The sequence below is a fragment of the Lepidochelys kempii genome, chromosome 23 (assembly GCF_965140285.1).
Source record: "Lepidochelys kempii isolate rLepKem1 chromosome 23, rLepKem1.hap1, whole genome shotgun sequence".
NCBI lineage: Eukaryota > Metazoa > Chordata > Testudines > Cheloniidae > Lepidochelys > Lepidochelys kempii.
In genome coordinates, this window is record NC_136402.1 from 4252968 (window position 1) to 4276870 (window position 23903).

The window sequence follows — 23903 nt, forward strand, 5'->3', positions numbered from 1 at the left end:
CAGAGGAGGGGAAGGGTTTTTAAGGTGCTGAGCCCAACTGCTGGGGGTCTTGAGTGCTGACGGGTGGGGTTACTACGATCTGGTGCTGTACTTCTGCCAGGCAACTCAAGGGTTAACGTGACCCCGAGGCCTCTGCGCAGTGTCACACCTTATCTCCCAGCAGCCTGGGGAAATAACCGGCCTGGCTACGAGCCCGCTAAAGGAAGCTCGGGGGTCGGAGGTGCGGGTGCTTCAATAGGGGGCGCCCTCCTGTCTGAGGCAGCGCTGCCCTCAATGGGGCAGCGCTAGGGGGTGCGGGCAGTGGGGCAGGGGCTCGCTAAGGGGTGCCTCGCAGACAGTGCTGACCCCATTGCTCGCCCCAGGGGGCACTGTGCTGCAGGGAGCGTGGTGGGGGGGACCTCAGTAGGGGGCGCTCTCCCCTTGCAGTCAGCACTGACCCCAATGCGGCACTAGGGGGCACTCTGCTGCAGGGAGCTGGGTGGGGCGTGATTCAGAAAGGGACCCACTGCCCTTGGAGTCAGGGTTGATTCGGCCTTCCTTAAATTCCTGCGCTTTCGCTTGGATTCCGTTTCGGTGGCCTCCTTTTCATGCCTCAAACTGGGATGCAGAATTGAAGTCCGGCTGTTAAACAGCAGCTGTGCCACACCCCAGAGACAGCTGCATCTCCGCTCTGGGTGAGGGATATTTGTGTAAACAACTGCCAAGCCCCACCCTAGAGGGGTCTACATTTCCGGGCTGGGCCAAGGAGCCTTGTTATAGATCAAAGGTCCCTGTATAAACAGCTGCCACGCCCTACCCCAGAGGTGGCTGCATCTCAGTGCTAGATGAAAGGTCCCCACACAAACAGCTGCCACGCCCTACCCCAGAGGTGGCTGCATCTCAGTGCTAGATGAAAGGTCCCCACACAAACAGCTGCCACGCCCTACCCCAGAGGTGGCTGCATCTCAGTGCTAGATGAAAGGTCCCCACACAAACAGCTGCCACGCCCTACCCCAGAGGTGGCTGCATCTCAGTGCTAGATGAAAGGTCCCCACACAAACAGCTGCCATGCCCTGCCCCACTGGTGGCTGCTCTGTGCAGAACCATCAATCTGTGTAGAAAGGCTTTGTCATGGGACGTGCTCAGAGCAGCTCAACCCCCAACCACCCCTCCCCACAGAAAACCTTGACAGTTTGGAAAACCAAACAAACAAGCCACTTCCCTGTTTCCCAGTCCCAGCCTTTACTGCCTGGGCGGGGAGAAGGAAAGATCCACCTTAAAGGAACTCAGCCCAGCCTTCCTTTCCCGGGGTTGATTGGCCATCCGGCCAGTCACTCGAGATCCCATATGGGCTTCTTGGAAAAGTTGGCTCCAGACTCCCGGTTGCCCTGGGCGCCCTGCTGCAGGGGGAGAGATTCCCGGCGAGGCCTGACGGCATGAGAGATGGGCTGCCAGAGCTCCCACCCGTCCGCTATCCCCGAGCTGGAGGAGATCATGGAGGAAACCGGCTGTAAGGGCTCAGCAGAGTGTGTGGGGGGGGGGGGATTGTGTAACCCTCAAGTTGGCAAGTTAAATCTGAGCAAAAGGGGACGGCGGGGAGGGGTGGTCGCACTGGCTGGTGTCCTGGGGCTGCAGGCCATGTGGGGCAGGGACCCTGCGCTGTACAGGGCTGGGCAGTCGGACCGCGCTGCACCTAAATACCTGCCTTCCGAGGCCTCTGGTTGAAGGGGAGGGAGAAACGTGTGTGTGTGGTTCTGCCAAAGGCCTGGGGGGGGGTCAGGACTCCTGGGTTCTATTCCGAGCTTGGGGAGGGGGGCTTGGTGGGTTGGAGCAGGGTGGGGCTGGGAAGCAGGGCGTGGGTTCTAGCCCCAGCTTGGGGAAGGGTGTTGTTTTGTGATCACAGCAGAGGTTGTTGAGTCAGGCAGGTAGGGTGATCAAACAGCAAATGTGAAAAATCGGGATGGGGTGGAGGGTAATATATAAGCCTATATAAGAGAGAGACCCAAAAATTGGGACTGTCCCTATAAAATTGGGATATCTGGTCACCCTACAGGCAGGACTCCTGGGTTCCCTGCTTGGCTCTGGCACTGACTAGCTGTACAGTCCCATGGCAAGTCACCAACGCCCCCCTCCCCCCTGTGCCTCGGTTTCCCCCATTTGACCTGGATCCTTGGGAAAGTGGCCTACCTGGTTAATTTGCAAGGTGCCCTGACAGTGGGTGGATGGGAGGGGCTGGCAAAGGAGGCAAGCTCACCCCCCAAACAGCTCCATCTTGTCCCCCATCTACCCTGGGGGTGCGGGGCAGAGAATGGCCACAGCACAGTGTGTGGAGAAGGACTCTCGGGTGCCGTTTCCCACCCCAGGGGGCTCGGAGTGTGAGAGAGGATCCGCCTCTGGGTGCATTTCAGAGCCACTGACTGAGGCCCTATGACTTACTGGGCGTGAAGCTTTGAACGGGTGTCCCAGCAAGGGGAATCCTGGAGTGTGGCTCTCCCAGCCCTGGCACTTTGGGTCTTTCTGAACCCAGCTGGGAATCACCTCGAGTTCGTTGGTTCGAATCCAGCCCTGGCGGGTAGGGACTGAAAGCCTACTTGAGTTGGCTACTGCTGGTGGCCCCACTTGTGATATGAGCTCAGGGCTTAGCAGGATGGGCGCCCGTGGCACAGAACAGCCTCCCTGTGGTTGGTCCTAATTGGCAACCTTGGCTAACAGGCCCAGGATTGAATGGGGCACAGGAAATGGGGGACCCCTGCAGGGTGTATTGGCAAGGGGGCGCTGAGATAAAATAGCCCCATGGCTAGAGTGCTGGACTCAGAATCAGGACGCCTGGGTTCTGTTTTCAGCTCCGGGAAGAGAGTAAGTTCTAGTGGTTAGAGCAAGGGAAGCTAGGAGTCCTGAGCTCTCTTCCTAACGCTGGTGGAGACTGGGGTCTAGTGGTCAGAGCAAAGGGGAATGTGGGAGTCAGGACTCATGAGTTCTCTTACTAGCAATGCCACTGATTGGCTGTGTGTGACCTTGGGTGAATCACTTCCCTGCCTCGTGCCTCAGTTTCCCCATCTGTAAAATGATACCGACCTTCCTTTGTAAAACACTTTGAGGTCTCCAGACGAAAAACCCAGGGAAAGAGCCAATCCCCCTGAGCAGCCCAGGCCCCTGGCATGAAATTAAATCTGCTATTAAATGTTAATCAGATGAGGGGAAGGGGAACAGATTTAATCACCAGTATCCTAAAAATTCCATCGCAGGGTTGTTAAACCCTCACCTGCCTTGGCCCCTGCAATAAGGGCGAATCTTTGTCAACGGCTAAAACTGTCTCGCTCTCTCGTGTCCAGTTTCGCAGGCCAGCGTTGTCCGCCTCTATGACCGGTTTCAGGCCCTGGACAAGGAGCAGAAGGGCTACCTGAGGTAGGGGGAAAGCGGGTGTCTCTCCCTGGGCCCTTCTGGCTGCTTTATCATTGGATCATTATGACAGCACTTACAGTCTCTGGTGCATTAAGGTGGTTTAACGCTTGGGTGCAAAGAGCTCGGACACTTCGGTGATGGGCATGGCAAAGGAAACCGTATAGCAGGGATGGGCGAACATTTTGGCCCAAGGGCCACATCTGGGCATGGAAATTGAATGGCGGGCCGTGAATGCTCAAAAAACTGGGGGTTAGGGTGCGGGAGTGGGGAAGGGCTCTGGCTGGGGATGTGGACTCTGGGGTGGGTCTGGGGTGCAGGAGGATGCTCCGGGCTGGAATCAAGGGGTTCAGAGGGCAGGAGAGGGATCAGGGCTGGGGCAGGGGGTTGGGGCGTGGGAAGAGGCTCAGGGGTGCAGGCTCCAGGCGGCACTTACCTCAAGCGGCTCCCGGAAGCAGCAGCATGTCCCCTCTCCAGCTCTTACGCGGAGGCGCAGCCAGGCGGGTCTGCACGCTGCCCCGTCCGCAGGCGCCACCCCTGCAGCTCCCATTGGCTGCGGTTCCCAGCCAGTAGGAGCTTCGGGGGCAGCTCTTGGGGCAGGGGCAGTGTGCAGAGCCCCCTGGCTGCCCCTATATGTAGGAGCCGGAGGGGGGACACACTGCTGCTTCCAGGAGCCGCACAGAGCAGGCCAAGCCCCCGACCCCGCTCCCCACCTGGAGCGCCAGAGCAGGGCAAGCCCCTGACCCCACTCCCTGGCGGAAGCTCGAGGGTCAGATTAAAATGTCTGGAGGGCCAGATGCGGCCCCCAGCCCGTAGTTTGCCCATCCCTGCCATATAGGGTGGAACAGATCAGGCGATGCCTGGATACAGGGTCAGCTCTGGGGTTCCAGGTGGAGCGATTATCATGGGTATTACGGTAGCACCTAGCTGGGGCAAGGAGAGTGCCCCCAAGATCCGGGCCCCGTTGCCTCAGGTGCCGCAGACATTGGCAGGAAAGGCCCCTGCCCCAAGGAGACAGACGAAAGGCTGGGAGGGGAAACTGAGGCACGGAGTGGGGCCCAAGGTCAGAGCCCGGAATAGAACCCAGGTGTCCTGAATGCTGTCCACACCCCCTCCCCCAGCGAGGGGAATCGGGCCCAGTGGCTCTCCGAGGGGGCCAACTCTCTACTAAGAGGGACCCACAACAGGGATGCACTGGGCAGCTAATGGGAGCTGCCCATGGCGGCCCAGAGTCTGGCATCAATCTGGAGTAACCCCAGGGGAGTGAGCTGCGGGTATCCAAGATCCTTCCTCTGGAACGGCTGCCATGCCCCACGCCAGAGACAGCTGCATCTCAGCGTTGAGAGAGGGATCTCTGTATAAACAGCTGCTGGGCCTCACTCCAGAAGTGACTGCATCTCACCACTGGAGGAGAGATCCCCATATCAACAGCTGCCTATGCCCCACCCCAGAGGCGACAGCCACCAGTCTTGCGCCTAGAACACAGGGGTTGAGGCCCCCAAGAGTTCAGAGCTGAACCAGCCAGGCCATGCCATGACCTCTGCCCTGTCTCACTCCCTAAAGCAAATACGACCTGCAGGGGATCGGGGAGCTGGCGGTGAACCCCCTGGGGGACCGGATCATCAACGCCTTCTTCAAGGAGGGGTGAGTCTGCTCCACGAGCGTCACCCCCAGCCCCAATCGACGGTGGGGGCAGGGAACTTCCAGCGGCCTGGCTCTGCAGCGTGGCGGGTGCAGGCTATCTCACTCGCCGCTGGGGGGCGCCAGAGCTCACCGGCCACGGAGCATTGCAGGGGACCCCAGCAGAGCCCGACGGGGACTGGATGGTGCAGGGTGCTGAGCAGTGCGGCCTCTGTGGCAGAGACATGCGTGGTCCTTCTTCGCTCCCTGCTGCATGGATCCCCGTGGACACAGCCCCTGCGCCCCGCCCCAGAGGTGGCCGCATCTCAGTGCTGGGCGAGGGCTCCCTGTATAAACAGCTGTGGCTTGTCTGGCAGCCTGCACTGCTGCACTGATTATTAGTCAAGTCTCCCGTCTCCCACCGCAGGGAAGAGCTCACCGATTTCCGATCCTTCATCCGGGTCCTGGCCCGTTTCCGGCCCATGGAGGAAGGAAAGTCCAAGGAGACTGGTCGCCCGGAGCCCATGAACAGCCGACAAAGCAAGCTGCAGTGTGAGTAGTGGGGCTGGTGGCAGGACTCATTGGGGGGGAGGCCTAGTGGACTGCCCCCCATGCCCCACTGCTAAGGCAAGTCACTGGGGCCCCTTGGTGACAAGGGGAGGAGGACCCAGATGAGGGGCTGTGGCATTATGGGGCCTGCATGGGAGGGGAAGGTACCACTGGCCTCTGGCCAGAGGGCATTGGGAGTGGGGGGTGAGGAGGGCACGTGGGAGGAGTGCTAGGTGTGGAGAACTGGGAGGGGTAGTGGGGTGGGGGCACCCAAGGGCATGTGGAGGGGTGCTGAGGTGGAGTGGAACTGACAGAACTGAGGGGCGGGTCATGCAGAGCTATGGGGAGGGGTGCTGGGGTGGGAGCATGCATGGGGAGGAGGCAGAGTGGGGCCACAGGCATATGGAGGGGTGTTGGGCTAGGGGGACATGTAGAGGCTTAAGGGGGACAGGGGGAGGTTGGGGCTGGTGGTGGGGGGATCATTTCCCTGCCCCGATCCCATTGCTGACACCAATCTGGGTTGCATAGTTGCTTTTCAGCTCTACGACCAGGACAGCGACGGGAAGATCTCCCGGGATGAGATGCTGCAGGTAATGAGCGTGCACGAACGTGCAAAGGCCTGGGGAGTGTGCAAAGAGTGAGGGGAAGGGGCTTGGGGTGAGCATGCGCACGAGGCTGGGGAGCGAGTGTGCAAGGTGGCTGTGCGAGGCCGGCCTCCTCCCGAGGGCCCCCAGAGGTGGAATCCCTCCTCCCCTCCTGCAGTGGCAGCCCCCCGGGGTGGGTGGGGCAAGGGGCGGGGCCATCACTGTCTCCTCCCCTCCAGGTGCTGCGGCTGATGGTCGGCATCCAGGTGACGGACGAGCAGCTGGCGTGCATCGCTGAGCGCACCATCCAGGAGGCCGATCAGGACGGTGACGGCGCCATCTCCTTCGAGGAGTTTGCCATGGTCTGGCAGGGTCCAGGGGGGCAGGGTGTAGAGCTGGGGGGCAAGGGGTGGGGTTGATTGTCTAGAGGGGAGCGGTGAGGCCCGGTGGAGGGGGTGGAGGATGGATTATTAAGTGTATTACGATAGCACCTGGGGCCACAGCTGAGCGAGAGACAGTCTGGCGGGATCAAGGAAGGACCATTATCCCCACTGAACAGGAAGGGAAACTGAGGCACGGGGAGGCTAACTGGTTGGACACAAGGTCACCCAGGGTGTCTGGAGCAGTGCTGGGAATTGAGTCCCAGCCCAGGGCTTTAGTCACGTGGTCAGCCCACCCGCCCGCAGGGACCTCTCGTGGCTGTCTGGGTGGGAAGTGGTTACGGCCCGGGGCTGGCCATGTTTCCGACGTCCTCGCCTCCCCGCAGTCAGTGGAGAAGCTGAACATCGAGCAGAAAATGAGCCTCCGGCTGCTGAAGTGACCCATCAGGATTGGAGAGAGCTCCTCCCCCCGACCCAGCACGGGGAAGATCCACTCTCAGAGGGGCTGCCGCCAATCAGATTTCAGCTCCGCCCTCTCATCATTCAATGGATCCCTCCAAGGAGGGGCTGCATCCAATCACACTTCAGCTCCGCCTTCCTACCTCCGCTCCGCATAGTTCCAGACAGAGAAGAGCTGCACCCAATCAGATTTCATCTCTGCCCCCTCACCTCAGGAAGGATCCAGTCTGACAGGGGCTACGTCCAATCAGATTTCACCTCTGCCCCTTGTCTTGTGATGGATCCAGTTGAAGAGGGGCTGCATCCAGTCAGATTGCATTGCTGACAAAGAGCGGATCCTGCTGTGAAGCTGGCCTATGATGGCTGTCACTCCTTCCAAATAACAAGTGCCTGCACCCAAGGGAATGGGATCCAAGCTAACTCCCCTCCCCAGCGCTGCCCCTGATAACTGGGGGACTCTGATGCCCCCCAATGGCAGGGGATAGTAGAGCCTCTGGTCAGTTTACTGCAGATCAGAGACTTACAACCTACAAACAGCACTTCCCGTTCTTGTGCTTTAAGCCCTCTTTGCAGTCCCTCTATTCTGGGCCCTGCCCAGCTCCCAGTGTCAATTAGAGCAGCCCTGAGGCTGCTCTGACTTGCACATCACCCCCTAGCGGCCCTGGGGAGCAGAGAATACCCACAGCGCCGTACGCTCCAGCTATGTCCCCAATCGACCCCCTGTGCCGGGAGCTGGAAGCAGGGCCCTTATGCACAGCAGCCGGGGACGCTCTCACTGGTCAAGGCGCGGGAAGCTTCTCAGGGCGACGCTGCCGTCCCAGTGGGCTCAGTGTGCCTGAGACTTGGGCCTAGAATCTCCTGCCATCGGGGCTGGATTCGCTCGGATTCAACTCTGTCTGTTTGTAAAAAAATAAAATAACCATGAAAAATCTCGTCCTCGGATTTAAAATAATCGTCGAATTTCCATCTGCATTTAATGCCGGGGAGAAAATGCCACCCCCCACCGCCACCAACTCGAGTCCCTGGGGCAGTGTGGCCAGCCACACAGCTCCCCTTAGCCAATCTATCCCAGCTCTGGAGGGATCACCCCACCTCCAAGGTAAAGTAGGGGGCTCAGGCCCCAGGGTCCCATTTACTCCTTGGCCTTTTCACGGTGGGGTGGCTAAGTGGTTGCGGCATTTGACTATAATCTGGTGGGTTAGAGTCTCCCTCAATCTCACATGGGAAGGCCCCCTCCCATGCACCCAGAAGCACGTGGGTCCTTGATCCAAAGGCGGTCTGACCCAAAGCTGGCTCCTGTGATGCCCTGTCAAGCATGGGCTATGAAACCGATGGCTCGGGGGAACGCTGACGCTCCACTGAGGCTACCAGCAGGGTCGGGAGAGGGCATTTATACCGGTGTCTCTTGTAGGCTGTGAACATCCATCTTACTGAGCTGAGACCTGCCCTGTTTGTCACACCCATGAGGCCACAAAGCAGTTCTAGGGGGCCTGGGAAAATGGCTCGTCCCGCACCGATGACATTAAAGTCAGATCAGAGTGGGGGGAAATTTTCACGGGGTGGATTCTTGCCCAGTGGTTCCCCGGTGGGTGCGGATTTCTCTGTGACTGCTCGTGCCCAGCTCCAGAGGCCTGCTGGACAGCGTCCGTCCGTCTTAGGTGCAGTTGATCTCTCTCTGTTTCTCCCCACTGCACCCTATAAAATGTCCCACCACGCACTCATCTCCTCCAGCAAGCTCAGGCCTTAATCATAATCAGCCCTAGTATATCTCAAGGGGCTTTCCAAAGAGGTTGGTATCATTAGCCCAGTTCTATGGGTGGGGAAACTGAGGCACAAAGAGAGCATGACTTGCCAGTGATTGAGCTGAGATTAGAACCCACCTCTTCCAGGTCCCGGGCCAGTGCCCTATTCGGTAGGCCTTGGCCTCTTTGCTGTATCCACACCCCTAACTCCAGGCGTCCCCACACACACACACATTTCCCTTTCTTTGCCCACCCGCCTCCCTGCGACACAGCCCCGGTTCTCCCAGCCCAGCCTCCCACCTGTGTTCATTGCAAAGTGTCTTTCAGGGAGGCGGGGGGAAGGGAATTGCATCAGCCCCTGATTGCTGGTGGGGCAGGGGGGACCCCAGCCCCACCGAGCAGGTGGCAGGATTGGCCCAGTTTGGAACGTCCATGTGATGCCTGCGAAAAGCTTGCCTGGTGAGCTGAGTGCACTGCCCATCACGCTGGCCACATGTGCCACCCCAGCTGGCGTCTCTTGTCTTAGCCTTCGATTGGACGCTCTTTGGGGCAGGAACTGCCTTTTGGTTCCGTGTTTGTACAGCGCCTGGCACGATGGGGTCCTGCGCCATAGCTGGGGCGCCTAGGTGCTACCGTAATACACCTAATAGCAATACAAACATACAGCGCCTGGCACAATGGGGTCCTGCGCCATAGCTGGGGCGCCTAGGTGCTACCATAATACACCTAATAGCAATACAAACATACAGCGCCTGGCACAATGGGGTCCTGCCCCATAGCTGGGGCGCCTAGGTGCTACCGTAATACACCTAATAGCAATACAAACATACAGCGCCTGGCACGATGGGGTCCTGCGCCATAGCTGGGGCGCCTAGGTGCTACCGTAATACACCTAATAGCAATACAAACATACAGCGCCTGGCACGATGGGGTCCTGCGCCATAGCTGGGGCGCCTGGGTGCTACCGTAATACACCTAATAGCAATACAAACATACAGCGCCTGGCACGATGGGGTCCTGCGCCATAGCTGGGGCGCCTGGGTGCTACCGTAATACACCTAATAGCAATACAAACATACAGCGCCTGGCACGATGGGGTCCTGCGCCATAGCTGGGGCGCCTGGGTGCTACCGTAATACACCTAATAGCAATACAAACATACAGCGCCTGGCACAATGGGGTCCTGCGCCATAGCTGGGGCGCCTAGGTGCTACCGTAATACATCTAATAGCAATACAAACATACAGCACCTGGCACGATGGGGTCCTGAGCCATAGCTGGGGCGCCTAGGTGCTACCGTAATACACCTAATAGCAATACAAACGTACAGCGCCTGGCACGATGGGGTCCTGCGCCATAGCTGGGGCGCCTAGGTGCTACCGTAATACACCTAATAACATTCAAAATGTTCAGCGCCTGGTGCAATAGGGTCTTGGCCCGTGGCTGGGGCGCCTGGGTGCTATTTAATGCACCTAATAGCAAGAAAAACGTTTCACCCTAATACACCGAATAAATAACACACAGTGACAGACCCAGCGGGATCCAGCGTGGGAGCTCTCCGGGATCCTGGCCGCTGGGGAGGTGTCGGGGCCAGAGAAGAAACGTTTAAGTTTCTTTGAATTTCTTTAAGTTTATTGAATGCGGTGCCTGGGAAAATCTTCCCTCCTTCAATTCCGGGGGTTGCCGAGTTATGGCGGGCGGGGGCGGAGACCAGGTGATCACACTGGGCCCTTCTGACTCCTAATCCTGGTTGGCTCGTGTCCCTCCCCGCATCACACCCACACCCGGGGGTGTGGGGGCAGCTCCCAGGTCTACCTACACACCCACACCGGGGGGGGCGGGGGGGGCAGCTCCCAGGTCTACCTACACACCCACACCGGGGGGCAGCTCCCAGGTCTACCTACACACCCACACCCGGGGGGGGCGGGGGGGCAGCTCCCAGGTCTACCTACACACGCACACCCGGGGGGGGGCGCGGGGGGGGGGCAGCTCCCAGCTCCCAGCTCTACCGGCTCCCTCCAGCCTCTGTAGGGTTAAAAGATAAAAACCCACCCAGATTTGGGTCAGGGGCTCAGCCTATCGCCTCCGTCTCTGGCGGTGGCTAGCCCAGCAGCCAGCCAATCGCGCGGGGCTTGTGCCTGTGCGCTGGGGTTTTGCAGCGGGGGGGGAGGTGTCTTTGCTGACACGTCCCCGGACGGGATTGGGGTGCATCGCCGGGATCGCCCCTCCCCTTTTGGAAAGGGATCGGCGCTGCACCTGCTTAGGGGCAGGGGGGGAGCGATCGGGCTGGAAGGGGGACCCCCCCCGCACCCAGGTACCAGCTCTTTTGCTCTCTCTAGCGACCTGGGGGAGATACTGAGGACCGCTCCCCCCCCCGCCCCAGGCTGGGCTCGGGGGTTGGGGGTGCTACAGCCCTGGGGGGGCGGATGAGCGGGGAGGATGCTGCAGTCCGGGCCTGGGAGACATCTTACTGCATCTTCCTGTCCGGCTCAAGGTGCCTGAGCTGGGGGGGCTGCTTCCCTTGCGGCTGTGGAGGGGGGGGACAGAGGGAGTAGATCGGGGTACAGGCAGGGGGGCTGCTGGGGAGGGGCTGGGGTATGGGCACGGGGGACAGGCTTCAGGGGGGAATGGGGGCGCTGGGGTATAGGAACTGGGGGAAATAGGGGGGAGAAGGTCTCGGGGAGAGGGAGCAGTTTTTTTGGGGGGGGCAGGCTGCATTACCTGCAGCTGCCTGAGGGAGGGAACGGTGGGGGGGCAGGGGTTACACCCCTAGGGCTGGGGTAACAGTTGTGCAGATATGGGGCAGCCTCGCTGAGCCTGCTGGGAGGCTGGGGAGGTGGAATGGGGGGGGTTCCTGGGTCTAGCCTCTCGTGTCCCCTAGAATGGAGCCCCTTGTGCCCCCCACCCAGAGATGCCTCCAGGCCCAGCCTAGCTGCCAAGTATCCAATTCCTCCCGCACCCCGGGGAGCTGGCCCATGTGGGAAGGGGGTAAACTCCCCCCCCCCACCTGCCCGCCTGCCGCCCTCATCCTGATTAAACTGGCCAGCTCCTGCCATGAGCCTCCCCCTAAATCTTGTCTGGGCTGCTGCTTGGGAGGCAACTAAGGGATGGGAGTGGGGTGGAGGAGTTGCTGGGAGACAGGACTCCTGGGTTCTATTCCCGGCTCCGAGAGGGGAATAGGATTGGGGGTGGGAGGCAGGACCCCTGGGTTCTGTTCCCGGCTCTGAGAGGGGAATAGGATTGGGGGTGGGAGGCAGGACCCCTGGGTTCTGTTCCCGGCTCTGAGAGGGGAATAGGATTGGGGGTGGGAGGCAGGACCCCTGGGTTCTGTTCCCGGCTCTGAGAGGGGAATAGGATTGGGGGTGGGAGGCAGGACTCCTGGGTTCTGTTCCCGGCTCTGAGAGGGGAATAGGATTGGGGGTGGGAGGCAGGACCCCTGGGTTCTGTTCCCGGCTCTGAGAGGGGAATAGGATTGGGGGTGGGAGGCAGGACTCCTGGGTTCTGTTCCCGGCTCTGAGAGGGGAATAGGATTGGGGGTGGGAGGCAGGACCCCGGGTTCTGTTCCCGGCTCTGAGAGGGGAATAGGATTGGGGGTGGGAGGCAGGACCCCTGGGTTCTGTTCCCGGCTCTGAGAGGGGAATAGGATTGGGGGTGGGAGGCAGGACTCCTGGGTTCTATTCCCGGCTCCGAGAGGAGAATAGGATTGGGGGTGGGAGGCAGGACTCCTGGGTTCTGTTCCCGGCTCTGAGAAGGGAATAGGATTGGAGGTGGGGAGGCAGGACCCCGGAGTTGTATTCCCGGCTCTGAGAGGGGAATAGGATTGGGGGTGGGGAGGCAGGACCCCTGGGTTCTATTCCTGGCACTGGGAGGGCGGGGGGGTCTAGTGGTTGGAGCAGGGAAGGCTGGGAGCCAGGACTTTGTGGGCTGGGGTGTGCATTTTCTGTTCCAGCTCTGGGGCCCCCTCAGTCCCTGTGTGACCTTGGGATGTCCTTTCCCTTCTCCACAGTTCCGTGTCCCCATCAGTGACGTGGGGGTGAAAACCTGATTTCCAGAATGGGTTGCTGGGGGTAATTCACTGGTGTGTGAAGATTCTGGGATGAGAGGAGCCAGGGAAGCACAATGCATTATTATGGAGTAGAGCAGGGGGGTTGGGAGCCAGGACTCCTGGGTTCTAGCCCCAGTTCTGGGAGGGGAGTGGGGTCTAGTGGTTAGAGCAGCGGTGGCAACTTGAGAGGCAGGACTTCTGGGTTCCATTCCCAGCTCTGCCACCAGTTTCCCTGACCTTGGGCACATCACTTCCTTTCTCCGTGCCTGTTTCCCCATGTGTAAAATGGAAATAACCCCCTCCATCCCATTTTGGGTGGGGGATTTAGACTGCACCAATTAATCCCTCCTGTCTCTCTCCTGCACCCCCATTCTTCCCGTCACAGGCCTTGCAGGATCCAGCAAGAACCTGGGGATCCCCTGCCCCCCTCCCTTGAAACAGCACCATCTCTGAGCGGAAACCCTGACGCCCCTGCACCGTCATGTCGACCATCAATCCAGAGTAGTGAGTCTGGGCTGCCAAAACCAAGGGTTGCATCGCATGGCTGGCAGGAGGTGGGAGGGATGCTGAGCAAAAGGTGGCTTTTGTGTGCAATGAGTTGGGTGGGTCTCAGCACAGATCTCTCAGAGAAGGGAACAGGACCAGTTGGGGGGGAGGTGTCTGTATGCATATCGGGTGTGGGGGGGAGCCCTGTGTTCTCCTGGCAGACATTAGAAGGGATGCGGGTGGTTGCTGAGGTCCTGGGGCTTATGAGCAGGATGATGTCGCTCCCTGTTGGCCACCCGCAGCCACTGCGACCACCCGCCCTGACCAGAGAGCCACTATTGGGGGCTGGCGGCTCCCACGCTGGGTCCGTCGTTGGATCCCTGCTGGCAGCCGTTTGGCTGCAGTGGAAGCGGGGGGTTACTCAGCGGCTAGAATTGCCCCCCCAGGCATTTCAGGGCGTCACCCTCCCCTCTCCCCAACAGCGACTACTTGTTCAAACTCCTCCTGATCGGGGACTCCGGGGTTGGCAAATCTTGTCTCCTGCTGCGCTTCGCGGTGAGTATCCGAGATGGTTAATTCTTAGGTGTATTACGGTAGTGTCCAGGCAACCTGCTCACAGACCAGCCCCCCATTGTGCCAGGTGCTGTACATTTGTATTGCTATTAGGTGTATTACGGTAGTGCCTAGAAGCCAGGTCACCCACCCCATTGGGCCCATGAACAGGCCTGACCCTAACAGCTCTTCCCCGCTCCAGGCCCAAGGAGGGAGAGAAAGCCAAGGGTCCTGCTGAAGGAATTTCTCCCATCAGGTGGGGGGAGCAAGAATGATGGGTGGGAACACAGTCTAGTGGGACAGAGCCAGGGGAGGGGTGGGAGCAGTGGAGGGGGAGAGAGGGACTGGGAATCAGGACTCCTGGCTTCTCTTTACAGCTCAGTCAGCCACTCTCTGTGCGACCTTGAGCAAGTTGGTGCCTCGTTCCCTGCCTCAGTTTCCCTGTCTGTGATGTGATAAAAATACCATAAGGCCTGAACCAGAGGGTTGAGGGCTTGTACATCTTACTGGGGTAAAGCTACTGCCCTCTCCAGGATGGAATTGGAACTGTTCATCTGTGTGTCCTAGCCTCTATGCTGCTACGAGCTGATGGGGATTCTCCTTTAGCTCCGGTGGCTAGGCTTTTGGAGCAGGGGGAAGCAGGTTCTAAGCCTTTTGTTGCTGTGAAGTTCCTAGGGGCCTTGGGGCGGGCAGCACAGGGGCACCATGATGGCTGTGGGGGCAGGAGGGAAGCACTCAGTCTGCGGAAGGCTGGGGGGCACTGCTGGGCTCCCCCCTGCCCCATCACTCGCTGTCCCTCCTCTCTTCCCCAGGATGACAATTACACTGACAGCTACATCAGTACCATTGGGGTGGACTTCAAGATCCGGACCATTGAGCTGGAGGGGAAAACTATCAAACTCCAGATAGTGAGTTCATGGCACTCGGGGTTATCAGGACCCCTGCGTTCCATTCCCAGCTCTGGGAGGACAGTGTGGTCTACTGGTTAGAGCGGGGGGGCGGGGCTGGGAATTGGTCTCCTGGGTTCTGTGGGCTCTGGGAGGGGAGTGTGAGGTCTTGTGGATAGATTTAGGAGCCAGGGTCAGAGGTTCAACACACTGAACGAAATACAGACCCGGCTGCAAAAGTGAGAAGCCTCCCCCAGCTCCTGACCCCACCTCTCGCCCCCACCCATGAGGTTGGGAGGTTGCATCCAGACTCAGCTGAGGCCATGACTCAGATATGATGACGCTCCCGCCTTCCTGACTGGCTAAAATCTCCTGGCATTTCCCCTGCGTTCTCAGGAGATTTCAGCTGCCCCAGACCAAGGGATACAGACTCTGCCCCAGTGCAGAGTCTGAGCCGGAGCTGGGTTCAGATCGGGCCCCAACCCAAAGTGAAGTTGGGGTGGATCTGAAGTTGCTTTCTGACCCATCTCAACACTCCAATGAGGACGGTGGGGGAGACCTTAAAATTGTTCAGGGTGTTGCTGCATCTGATACACGCAGGGAATGGAAGGAAGGACCCAGCACCAAGGAAGTGGTGAGGCCTCATCTGGAGTACTGTGTCCAGTTTTGGGCCCCACACTTCAAGAAGGATGTGGATAAATTGGAGAGAGTCCAGCAAAGGGCAACAAAAATGATTAGGGGACTGGAACACATGAGTTATGAGGAGAGGCTGAGGGAGCTGGGATTGTTTAGCCTGCAGAAGAGAAGAATGAGGGGGGATTTGATAGCTGCTTTCAACTACCTGAAAGGGGGTTCCAAAGAGGATGGCTCTAGACTGTTCTCAATGGTAGCAGATGACAGAACGAGGAGTAATGGTCTCAAGTTGCAGTGGGGGAGGTTTAGATTGGATATTAGGAAAAACTTTTTCACTAAGAGGGTGGTGAAACACTGGAATGCGTTACCTAGGGAGGTGGTAGAATCTCCTTCCTGAGAGGTTTTTAAGGTCAGGCTTGACAAAGCCCTGGCTGGGATGATTTAACTGGGAATTGGTCCTGCTTTGAGCAGGGGGTTGGACTAGATGACCTACTGGGGTCCCTTCCAACCCTGATATTCTATGATTCTAAGTATACATGGAAATAGCGCGAGCGTGTCGGGGCAAAATCAGGAGAGCCCAGGCAAGGAATGAGTTACGGCTGGCAAGGAAGGTTAGAGACGACAGGACGGGGTTCTTCAAATAAGTCAGATGAAAAAGAAAGATCACGGACAGTGTGGGCTCGCTGGAGAAGGTGAGCTGGGAACGGAAGATGGTAGGAACGCAGAGCTGCTCAATGCCTACCTCGCCTCAGTCTGTAACATGTGACCGGACGACTAGCAAAATTACCGCAGACAATGAAGGGGACGGGAGGCAGGTCGGGATAAGTAAAGAACACATCACAGATCTTCTGACCAATCTGAATGAAGTCAAATCAGCAGGGCCGGATGCTCTTCACCCAGGCTACTGCAGGAATTAGCTGAAGAAATCTCGGAGCCACTGGCGATAATACTTACAAACACCTGGGTGACAGGTCCCGGAAGACCGGAGAAGGGCCAGCGTGGAGCCCATCTTTACAAAGGGGGAGCCGGGGAGCTGTAGACCAGTCAGCCTGGCTTCGATACCTGGAAGCTACTGGAGCCAGGTATAAACCATTCCACTGGCGAATGCCGGGAGGCTGAAGGGGTGATCACTAGCAGCCAGCATGGGTTTGCCAAGAACAAATCCTGCCAAACCAGCGTGATTCCCTTCTTTGACAGCGTAACTGGTCTGGTGGATGGGGGAATGCGGTGGACATCCTACACCTGGACTTCAGCAAGGCTTTTGACACAGTCCCACGTGACATTCTGATAACTAAGCTGGAGAGATGCGGCTCGGCAGAACTACCATTAAGTGGATACGTAACTGGTTAAACAGCTGCAAACAAAGAGTAACTATTAATGGAACGATGTCGGATTGGAGAGAGGTCTCGAGTGGGGCTCCCCAGGGATCTGTTCTGGGTCCGGTGTTGTTTAACATCTTTATTAATGGCCTGGATGTAGGAAGAGAGAGGAGACTGATCATATTTGCAGGTGACACAAAGCTGGCGGGGGGTGGGGTTGCCAACGCTTTGGAGGACAGAGCGAAGATTCAGAGGGATCTTGATAAATTGGAGAACTGGGCTTGAAATTCAACACAGACAAATGGAAGGTGCTTCAGTTAGGGAAGAAAAACCAGACGCACAAATGCGGAATGGGGGGTAACCAGCTTGGCAGCAGCACGGCTGAGAAGGAGCTGGGCGTTGTGGTGGATCCCAGCCCCAACGTGAGTCAGCAATGCGATGCTGTGGCCAAAAAAGCAAATGCAATTTTGGGTTGCATTAATACCTCCTGCAAGTCCTGGGAGGTGACAGTACCGCTCTGCTCGGCGCCGGCTGGGCCTCACCTGGAGACCTGTGTCCGTTGTATAGGAAGGACGTAGAGAAACTGGAAAGGGTCCAGAGGCGCGCAACAGAGATGATCAGAGGGTGGAACACAAGCCGTATGAGCAAAGGCTGAAGGAGCTGGCTATGGTTAGCTGGGAAAAGAGGAGAGGAAAGGGGGACGCGGTAGTGGTCTTCAGATACTTGGAAAGCTGCCGTAAGAAAGCTGGAGAAAAGTCGTTCTCCCCTGCCACAGAGGGCAGGACAAGGGGCAGTGGGTTCAAACGACAGCCCAGCAGATGTAGATTAAATCTCAGGAAAAACTCCCTCGCTGTACGAGCAGCAGGACAATGGAACGGAGGCCTCGGGGGGTCGTGGAAGCTCCTTCGCTGGCGGTTTTTGAAAGGAGGCTGGAGCCATCTGTCTTGGGTGGTTTAGACCCAGCAAATCCTGCACCTTGGCAGGGGGTTAGACTAGATGTCCCTTGCGGTCCCTTCTGACCCTGTGGTTCTATGATCTCTTCAACGGGGGTGCATGAGGGGGAGCTGGGGTCTGTTTTGGGGGTACAAGAGAGGGTGGGGTCTGTGGGGTGCATGGCAGGGCATCGAGGACCTGTGGGGATGGGGGCACAGGGAAGGACATCTGGGGTCCCTTTTGGAGTGCAAGCAGCACTAGCGTCAACTGGGGGTCTGGAGGCTGTGTGGGCCTAGGATAGGGGATCTGGGTTCTGTAGGGCCTGGGAGCTGGCATGTGAGCTGGCAGGGCTGTGGGGTACAGAGTGGGGGGCTGTGTGGGTCCAGGATAGGGGACCTGGGTTCTGTGGGGCCTAGGAGCTGGAATGCAAGCTGGAAGGGCTGGGGGTTGGGGGGTACAGAGTGGGGGGCTGTGGGGTATAGGAGATCTAGGATCAGTGTGGGGCACAGGGTGTGTGTGATTGCCTTTTAGAAGCTGCATTTAATAAACTACAAACCAGCCTGCTGAGGCCGATTTTCCCCTTTTGCCCCGTGGGGCTCATCCCGGGGTGGGAAGGAAGCCTCCGTTCCACCCTCAACCCTTATGGGTCCTGTTCTGCTCCGTTCAGACGCCCCACAGCAGAGCCCAGCTGAAGTGAAGCTGACCGGGAGCAGCCATTTACCAGCTGTGACTGTGTGGGCGGCAGGATCCGTCCAACAGCTGATCCCACCCTCCAATCCCAGCCCCGTTCCCCAGTGGGGGCCCCCCACCCCCCAAGGCTCCTTGCTGATCCACCGTCTGCCAGTCCCCCCTGCACAGGACTCCAATCTTTCTCACCTGCCAGCCCCTCTGTGCCAAGAATGGCCCCTTGAAACTCCCCTCCCGCCCTGCGCAGGGGTCCTCCCCGGCTGGCTGGCAAAAGGGGCCTGCTCCCAGTCACGGGAGGCTGAAAGCAGAGTCTATTTCTGACTCTGGGGAGGAATGTTGGCCAGAGGCTAGAGCTGCGGGGTTGGGAGTCCGGACTCCTGGGTTCTATGGGCTAACCGGGCAGAGGATTCAGAGCCAGGACTCTGGGGTTCTATCCCGGGCTCTTGGAGGCCGTATGGTGCACGGGGCTGGGTGCCAGGACTCCTGGGTTCCCTTTCTAGTTGTGGGAAGGAGCATGGTCTATGTGTCTTTCTTTCCCTGCCCTGCAGTGGGACACAGCCGGCCAGGAGCGCTTCCGGACGATCACGTCCAGTTACTACAGAGGTGCCCACGGTATCATCATTGTGTATGATGTAACGGACCAGGTGAGTCTGACCACGGAGCCCTTCCTAAGGGAGGGCGTTTTGCTAGGTATGGACTTGCTATAGCCCTTGGCTATAAATGACTGGCACTTATCCGTGTTCTTCATCCTGAAATATTTCACAACCTAGATCTGTAGGTTTGGGGTGGGACGTGGCAGCTGTTTGTGCCAGGATCATGTCACTCCGCACTGAGATGCAGCCACCTCTGGGGTGGGGCACAGTGGCTCTATATACAGGGATCATGTCACCTAGTGGAGGGATAAAGCTACCCTTGCGTTTGGATGTGGCAGCTGTTTCAACAGCAGTATAGAAACTATGCAGCATTTTAAGGCGGGAAGGGAAGGAGAATCCAGTATCCCAATGGAAGGGCAGAGGAAAGTTGAATGGTATCTGCATGGGGATTTGGTGTTTACATTAATTGCCCTTTTTTTGGCTTGTGTGTAGTAGATACAGACCTGGCCAGGAGTATTTGTATCTCTTTAAGAGGGTAGCTGCTCCAAGACTGGCTAGCTCTGTTGCTTGGGGGCGGGGCTATGGAGCCTTTCCCTCCAGGCTGTGGGTTCAAGCCCCACTCAGGGGAGTAATGCCTGAGAGTCGCTCCCAATTAATGGCCGCTTTGGGTGTGACAGAAGCTGGTGGGTCTCAGTCCAGTTTGGATGGCAAGGTGCCCTTTATTTGAGTTGCCATGTTCCCCTGACTTGTATCCCCACCCTGACTGGGGATGGACTAGGTGAAGGCTGATGGGCCTGCCCCCAGCTGTAGGTGGGGTTTAGACTGCAGGCGAGGCTCTTGCCTTGATCCCCTGGGAGCAGGTCTTCCCAGAGGGAATCAGGGAAGCGCTGGGCCCCTGGAGACGCCGCTCTCGGAGCCTCTCCCATCTCCGCTCCCCGCAGGACTCGTTCAGCAACATGCACCTGTGGCTGGAGGAGATCGGCCGCTACGCCAGCGAGAACGTCAACAAGCTGATCGTGGGCAACAAGAACGACCTGACCTGCAAGAAGGTGGTGGATTACACCACGGCCAAGGTCAGTACCGGGGGAGGAGGGGCAGAATAGTGCACGTGTCGCACACTCATGCACACTTAAACACCAGCCCACAAGCACCGGGGGGGAGGGCTCCGGTGAAAAACCCAGAGATCCTGGACTGAGGCATGGGAGAGGGCAGGATCTGCCCGGCACTAACCGTGGCCTTTCGTGTTCCCCGGGGCAGGAGTACGCGGACGCACTGGACGTGCCGTTCCTGGAGACCAGCGCCAAGACCTCCACCAACGTGGAGCAGGCCTTCGTCACCATGGCGGCCGAGATCAAGAACCGGGTGGGCAGCGGCCTCCCCCACAGCGACAGCCGCCAGCCCATCCCCCGCATCCAGAGCGCCCCCCTGCGGCAGGGCCGGGCCGGCGCGGGGGAGGGCGGCGACGGAGGTGCGGGCTGCTGTTAGGGAGGGGGTTTACCCCCCACCACCACCACCTACCCCGTGGTGGGGAGCTTCTCCGTGTCTGGGACTACGGCTGGGGGCCAGGACTGCTGGGCGGGGGGGGGCCCTTTGCAGCACCCTATTTATCTGCAATAGATTTTTACAGGCTGCGGTCCAGCTCCCCTTATCCCTCTCCAACCCCGTGGGTGCACCCTCCCCCTTCGCTAGCCCAGAGACACTCGGGGCCGGCTACTGGCCGGCTGGCTCCGCTACTCCAAGATCCATCTTCCCCTCCCCCCGTCATTCCCGACTCCCCGCTGCATGGCCATACAGCCCGCCCTGCTCTGCACCCTTCAGGCCTCTGGAAGGGCACAAGCTGCTCCGAACGGAGCCGGGCCCGGGAAGGAGTCCCCCGAATGCTGGAGGACGTGCGACGCCTTCCTGCGTGGAGAAGGAAGTGGCCTCTCGTTAAGAGGACCCAGCCACAGACCGAGCAGCAAGGAACTGTGCTGTGAGGCCCAGGACAAAAGCGGAAAGCGCCGTAGTTTGCTTCCCCTCTTAACGCAGCCTCATGGGAGTCTGGTGCCAAATTAGCGTCTTTTCCATGCCCAAACGTGAATGCTTGAATTTCTCCCCCGTCAGCTCCAGACTGAAGAGTGGCTTGAAAATTCAAAGCTTGGGTGGAAAGGCGACTCGAGCCGGGTCTCTAAGGCGATTTCTGACAGCAGGGGCCTTGTTAAGCCAGAGTGCGATCCCGTGGCTGGGCGGAGTCAGCTGGAAATCGGGGTGCAGGTTTTTAACACCATGGGTGTTTAATCCAGAGTGAGATCCTGTGGCTGGGCGGAGTCAGTTGGAAATCAGGGTGCAGGTTTTTAACACCATGGGTGTTTAATCCAGAGTGAGATCCCGTGGCTGGGCGGAGTCAGCTGGAAATCGGGGTGCAGGTTTTTAACACCATGGGTGGTGAGCCATTGGAAGAGCCAGTCACGTGAGTCGCTCACAGCTGAGGAACGGGACGTAGGACAACCACGGGGAGCCAAAAAATCTCACAGAGACACAGGCCTGGGGGACCAGGTGACCTAAAATAGTTTGGCTCTCACTGCGTGGCCAGCTGTGAGCCTTTAATGTCTCTAGGGAACAGAGAGACGACGCTCAGGCTGTACGGTACTGTTTAGTTTAACCTTGGTCCAAAGCAGCTGATTGTGTAAGGCCCCCGGCCCTCCGCATTAAAGGTCTACAGGCATCTACACCGCTCCTTGGTGTCACCCCAACCTAGAGCCATGCACCCCCCTAGCATCCCACACACACACACTATTAATTTCAATGGGAATGAGGCACCTAAATCCCTTCCAGGAGCCAGGCCAAGCCCTCTGAGCACGGGCAGCGGTGCCCCCATATTCAATGCGATGGCTCATACTTTGGCTTGCAACCATTACCAGCAGCTCAATGGGCCGGCGAAGGCCCCAGAAAGGCGAAGGCATGCCGCAGCCACCGGCGATCTCGCTGTGCCGGGTGGCAGACGATCGCACAGGCTGGTGCAGAGCATGGGCGGGGCACAGTAGGTGAACGGAGAAGGGGGTGAGCCTGGAGGAGCAAGGACGGGGGGTGGTACCTCTCAATGCAGCCGTGGGGGCAATCCATCTGAAGCCCTGTTCTGATGGTCGCCCTTCAGCAGGGCTGTGGACACGCGGTGACCTTTCCAACAAGCCATGAGAACGACCCCAGGTGTGTAAAATCTGTCTGAGAGACAACAGCTCAATCTAGCTACTGGATGAGTGTCATAACCGTTGGACGCGCTTCCCTGCACTTGTGGGGGGCGTGTCTCTCACTCGGACGCTTCCCGCCCCAGCTGTACATCTCCAATCGCTCTCCTCTAGCTCGAACCAGGACTTGCCGGGCCAGCGTCTCCGGCTTCAGTCTCTTATGGCTGAATCTAGTTGCCGGAGCAGGCCATGGACAGGAAGCCAACGGGGCAAGGGCAAGTGTTTCAGTCATGGACAGCCTCACACACACCACGCGGGTGCCTGGAGGTGGCGGCGGGCAGGAGGGCAAGGCACAACACCAATCTGGTGCCCGAAGCAATCAGTACAGGGAGGTTGGCAGCTGCGGTGTGCTGACAGGGTTGAACCAGCCAGCCCACACTGGGAACGCTACAGCCCTGGCAATGCAAAGCCCACTCCAATGAAAAGTGGCCATTGGTTACAGCCCAGCCTGTTACTGGCCCAGCCCTGGCCCCTCTCCCATGCAGCATGGCAAAGTTTTTCACACAACGTACAGTCAACCTGTGGAACTCCTTGCCAGAGGATGTTGTGAAGGCCAAAAGCATAACAGAGTTCAAAAAAGAACTAGATAATTTCATGGAGGATAGGTCCATCAGTGGCTGTTAGCCAGGACGGGCACAGACGGTGTCCCTAGCCTCTGTTTGCCGGAAGCTGGGAATGGGCGATAGGGGATGGATCACTTGGTGATTCCCTGTTCTGTTCATTCCCTCTGGCGCACCTGGCACTGGCCACTGTCGAAAGACAGGACGCTGGGCTAGATGGACCTTTGGTCTGACCCAGCATGGCCGTTCTCATGTTCTTAAGAGCCCTACCCCAACTCTCTAAATTTGCAAGCGTGTCTAGATTTTACTCCTTCCAGGCCTCTCCTGGGCCAGTTATCTTGAGTATTCCTGGCAGGATCGGTGGCCAGACCCTCCTGGGCTAGTTCACTTCCTAGCTGGTGAAGTTGTCCTCCGGGGTCTGACTGGGGGGGAGGCACCATGGAAATCTGGGAAGGGGATGGGAGCAGGAACAGGGCCTGGAAGCATGTGGCATGACAGGCCCAGAGGAGGAGGCCTGGGAGAGGGCAGGGTTCTGAGCGATGTAATAGAATTAGATGGGGCATGTGGCATGGGGAGCCGTGTGATGGGCTCGGACAGGGATGCCCAGTCCTAGACATGGCTGGGGGAGATGGGTTAGGGGGACCCCCCCCCAGGACTAGGTCCAGTGGGGCCAGACAGGTCTGCCCCATCCCAGCCTGGCTCTTACCTGTGGCTAGAGAGCTCAGGAAATAGGCCTCTGGCAGCTGCTCTGAGTCTACACAACACAAGAGAGAAAGTGCTGGCAATCCCACCGGGCGGGCAGGAGGAGCAGTCGCTTTAGGGAGCACCCAGAGCTCCCCCTGCACAAGTCAGGACTCCTGGGTTCCATTCCTGGCTCTGGGGGGGGGAGTGGAGTCTAGTGGTTAGAGCAGGGGGGGCTGGGAGTCAGGACTCCTGGGTTCCAATCCTGGCTCTGGGAGAGGAGTGGAGTCCAGTGGTTAGAGCAGGGGGGGGCTGGGAGTCAGGACTCCTGGGTTCCATTCCTGGCTCTGGGGGGGGGAGTGGAGTCCAGTGGTTAGAGCAGGGGGGGCTGGGAGTCAGGACTCCTGGGTTCCATTCCTGGCTCTGGGGGGGGGGAGTGGAGTCCAGTGGTTAGAGCAGGGGGGGCTGGGAGTCAGGACTCCTGGGTTCCATTCCTGGCTCTGGGAGAGGAGTGGAGTCCAGTGGTTAGAGCAGGGGGGGCTGGGAGTCAGGACTCCTGGGTTCCATTCCTGGCTCTGGGGGGGAGTGGAG

At 58.7% G+C, this 23903-nt stretch overlaps 2 protein-coding genes across 4 annotated transcripts; both read left to right on the forward strand.

Annotated features, from left to right (window-relative positions):
• Positions 1-1239: 1239 nt before the first annotated feature.
• CHP2 (calcineurin like EF-hand protein 2) lies at positions 1240-7899 on the forward strand. Of its 2 annotated transcripts, XM_073321417.2 has the most exons (7): positions 1241-1489; positions 3312-3384; positions 4942-5022; positions 5426-5550; positions 6076-6137; positions 6371-6493; positions 6898-7899. In XM_073321417.2, exons 1-7 carry the CDS (start codon positions 1423-1425, stop codon positions 6949-6951), a joined length of 585 nt encoding a protein of 194 aa, XP_073177518.1. In that variant the 5' UTR covers positions 1241-1422; the 3' UTR covers positions 6952-7899. The 2 variants fall into 2 exon arrangements, with proteins under 2 accessions (XP_073177519.1, XP_073177518.1); XM_073321418.2 differs by lacking the exon at positions 3312-3384 and having other exon boundaries at positions 1240-1489.
• A 2985-nt stretch (positions 7900-10884) lies between these two features.
• LOC140902074 (ras-related protein Rab-1A) lies at positions 10885-21555 on the forward strand. 2 transcript variants are annotated; one of them, XM_073321736.2, is made up of 7 exons: positions 10885-11026; positions 13143-13261; positions 13726-13798; positions 14608-14703; positions 18803-18898; positions 19789-19920; positions 20105-21555. In XM_073321736.2, the coding sequence occupies exons 2-7, from the start codon at positions 13239-13241 to the stop codon at positions 20330-20332; spliced, it is 648 nt and encodes a 215-aa protein (XP_073177837.1). In that variant the 5' UTR covers positions 10885-11026; positions 13143-13238; the 3' UTR covers positions 20333-21555. The 2 variants fall into 2 exon arrangements, with proteins under 2 accessions (XP_073177837.1, XP_073177839.1); XM_073321738.1 differs by lacking the exon at positions 10885-11026 and adding an exon at positions 11121-11206.
• The last annotated feature ends 2348 nt before the right edge of the window (positions 21556-23903 follow it).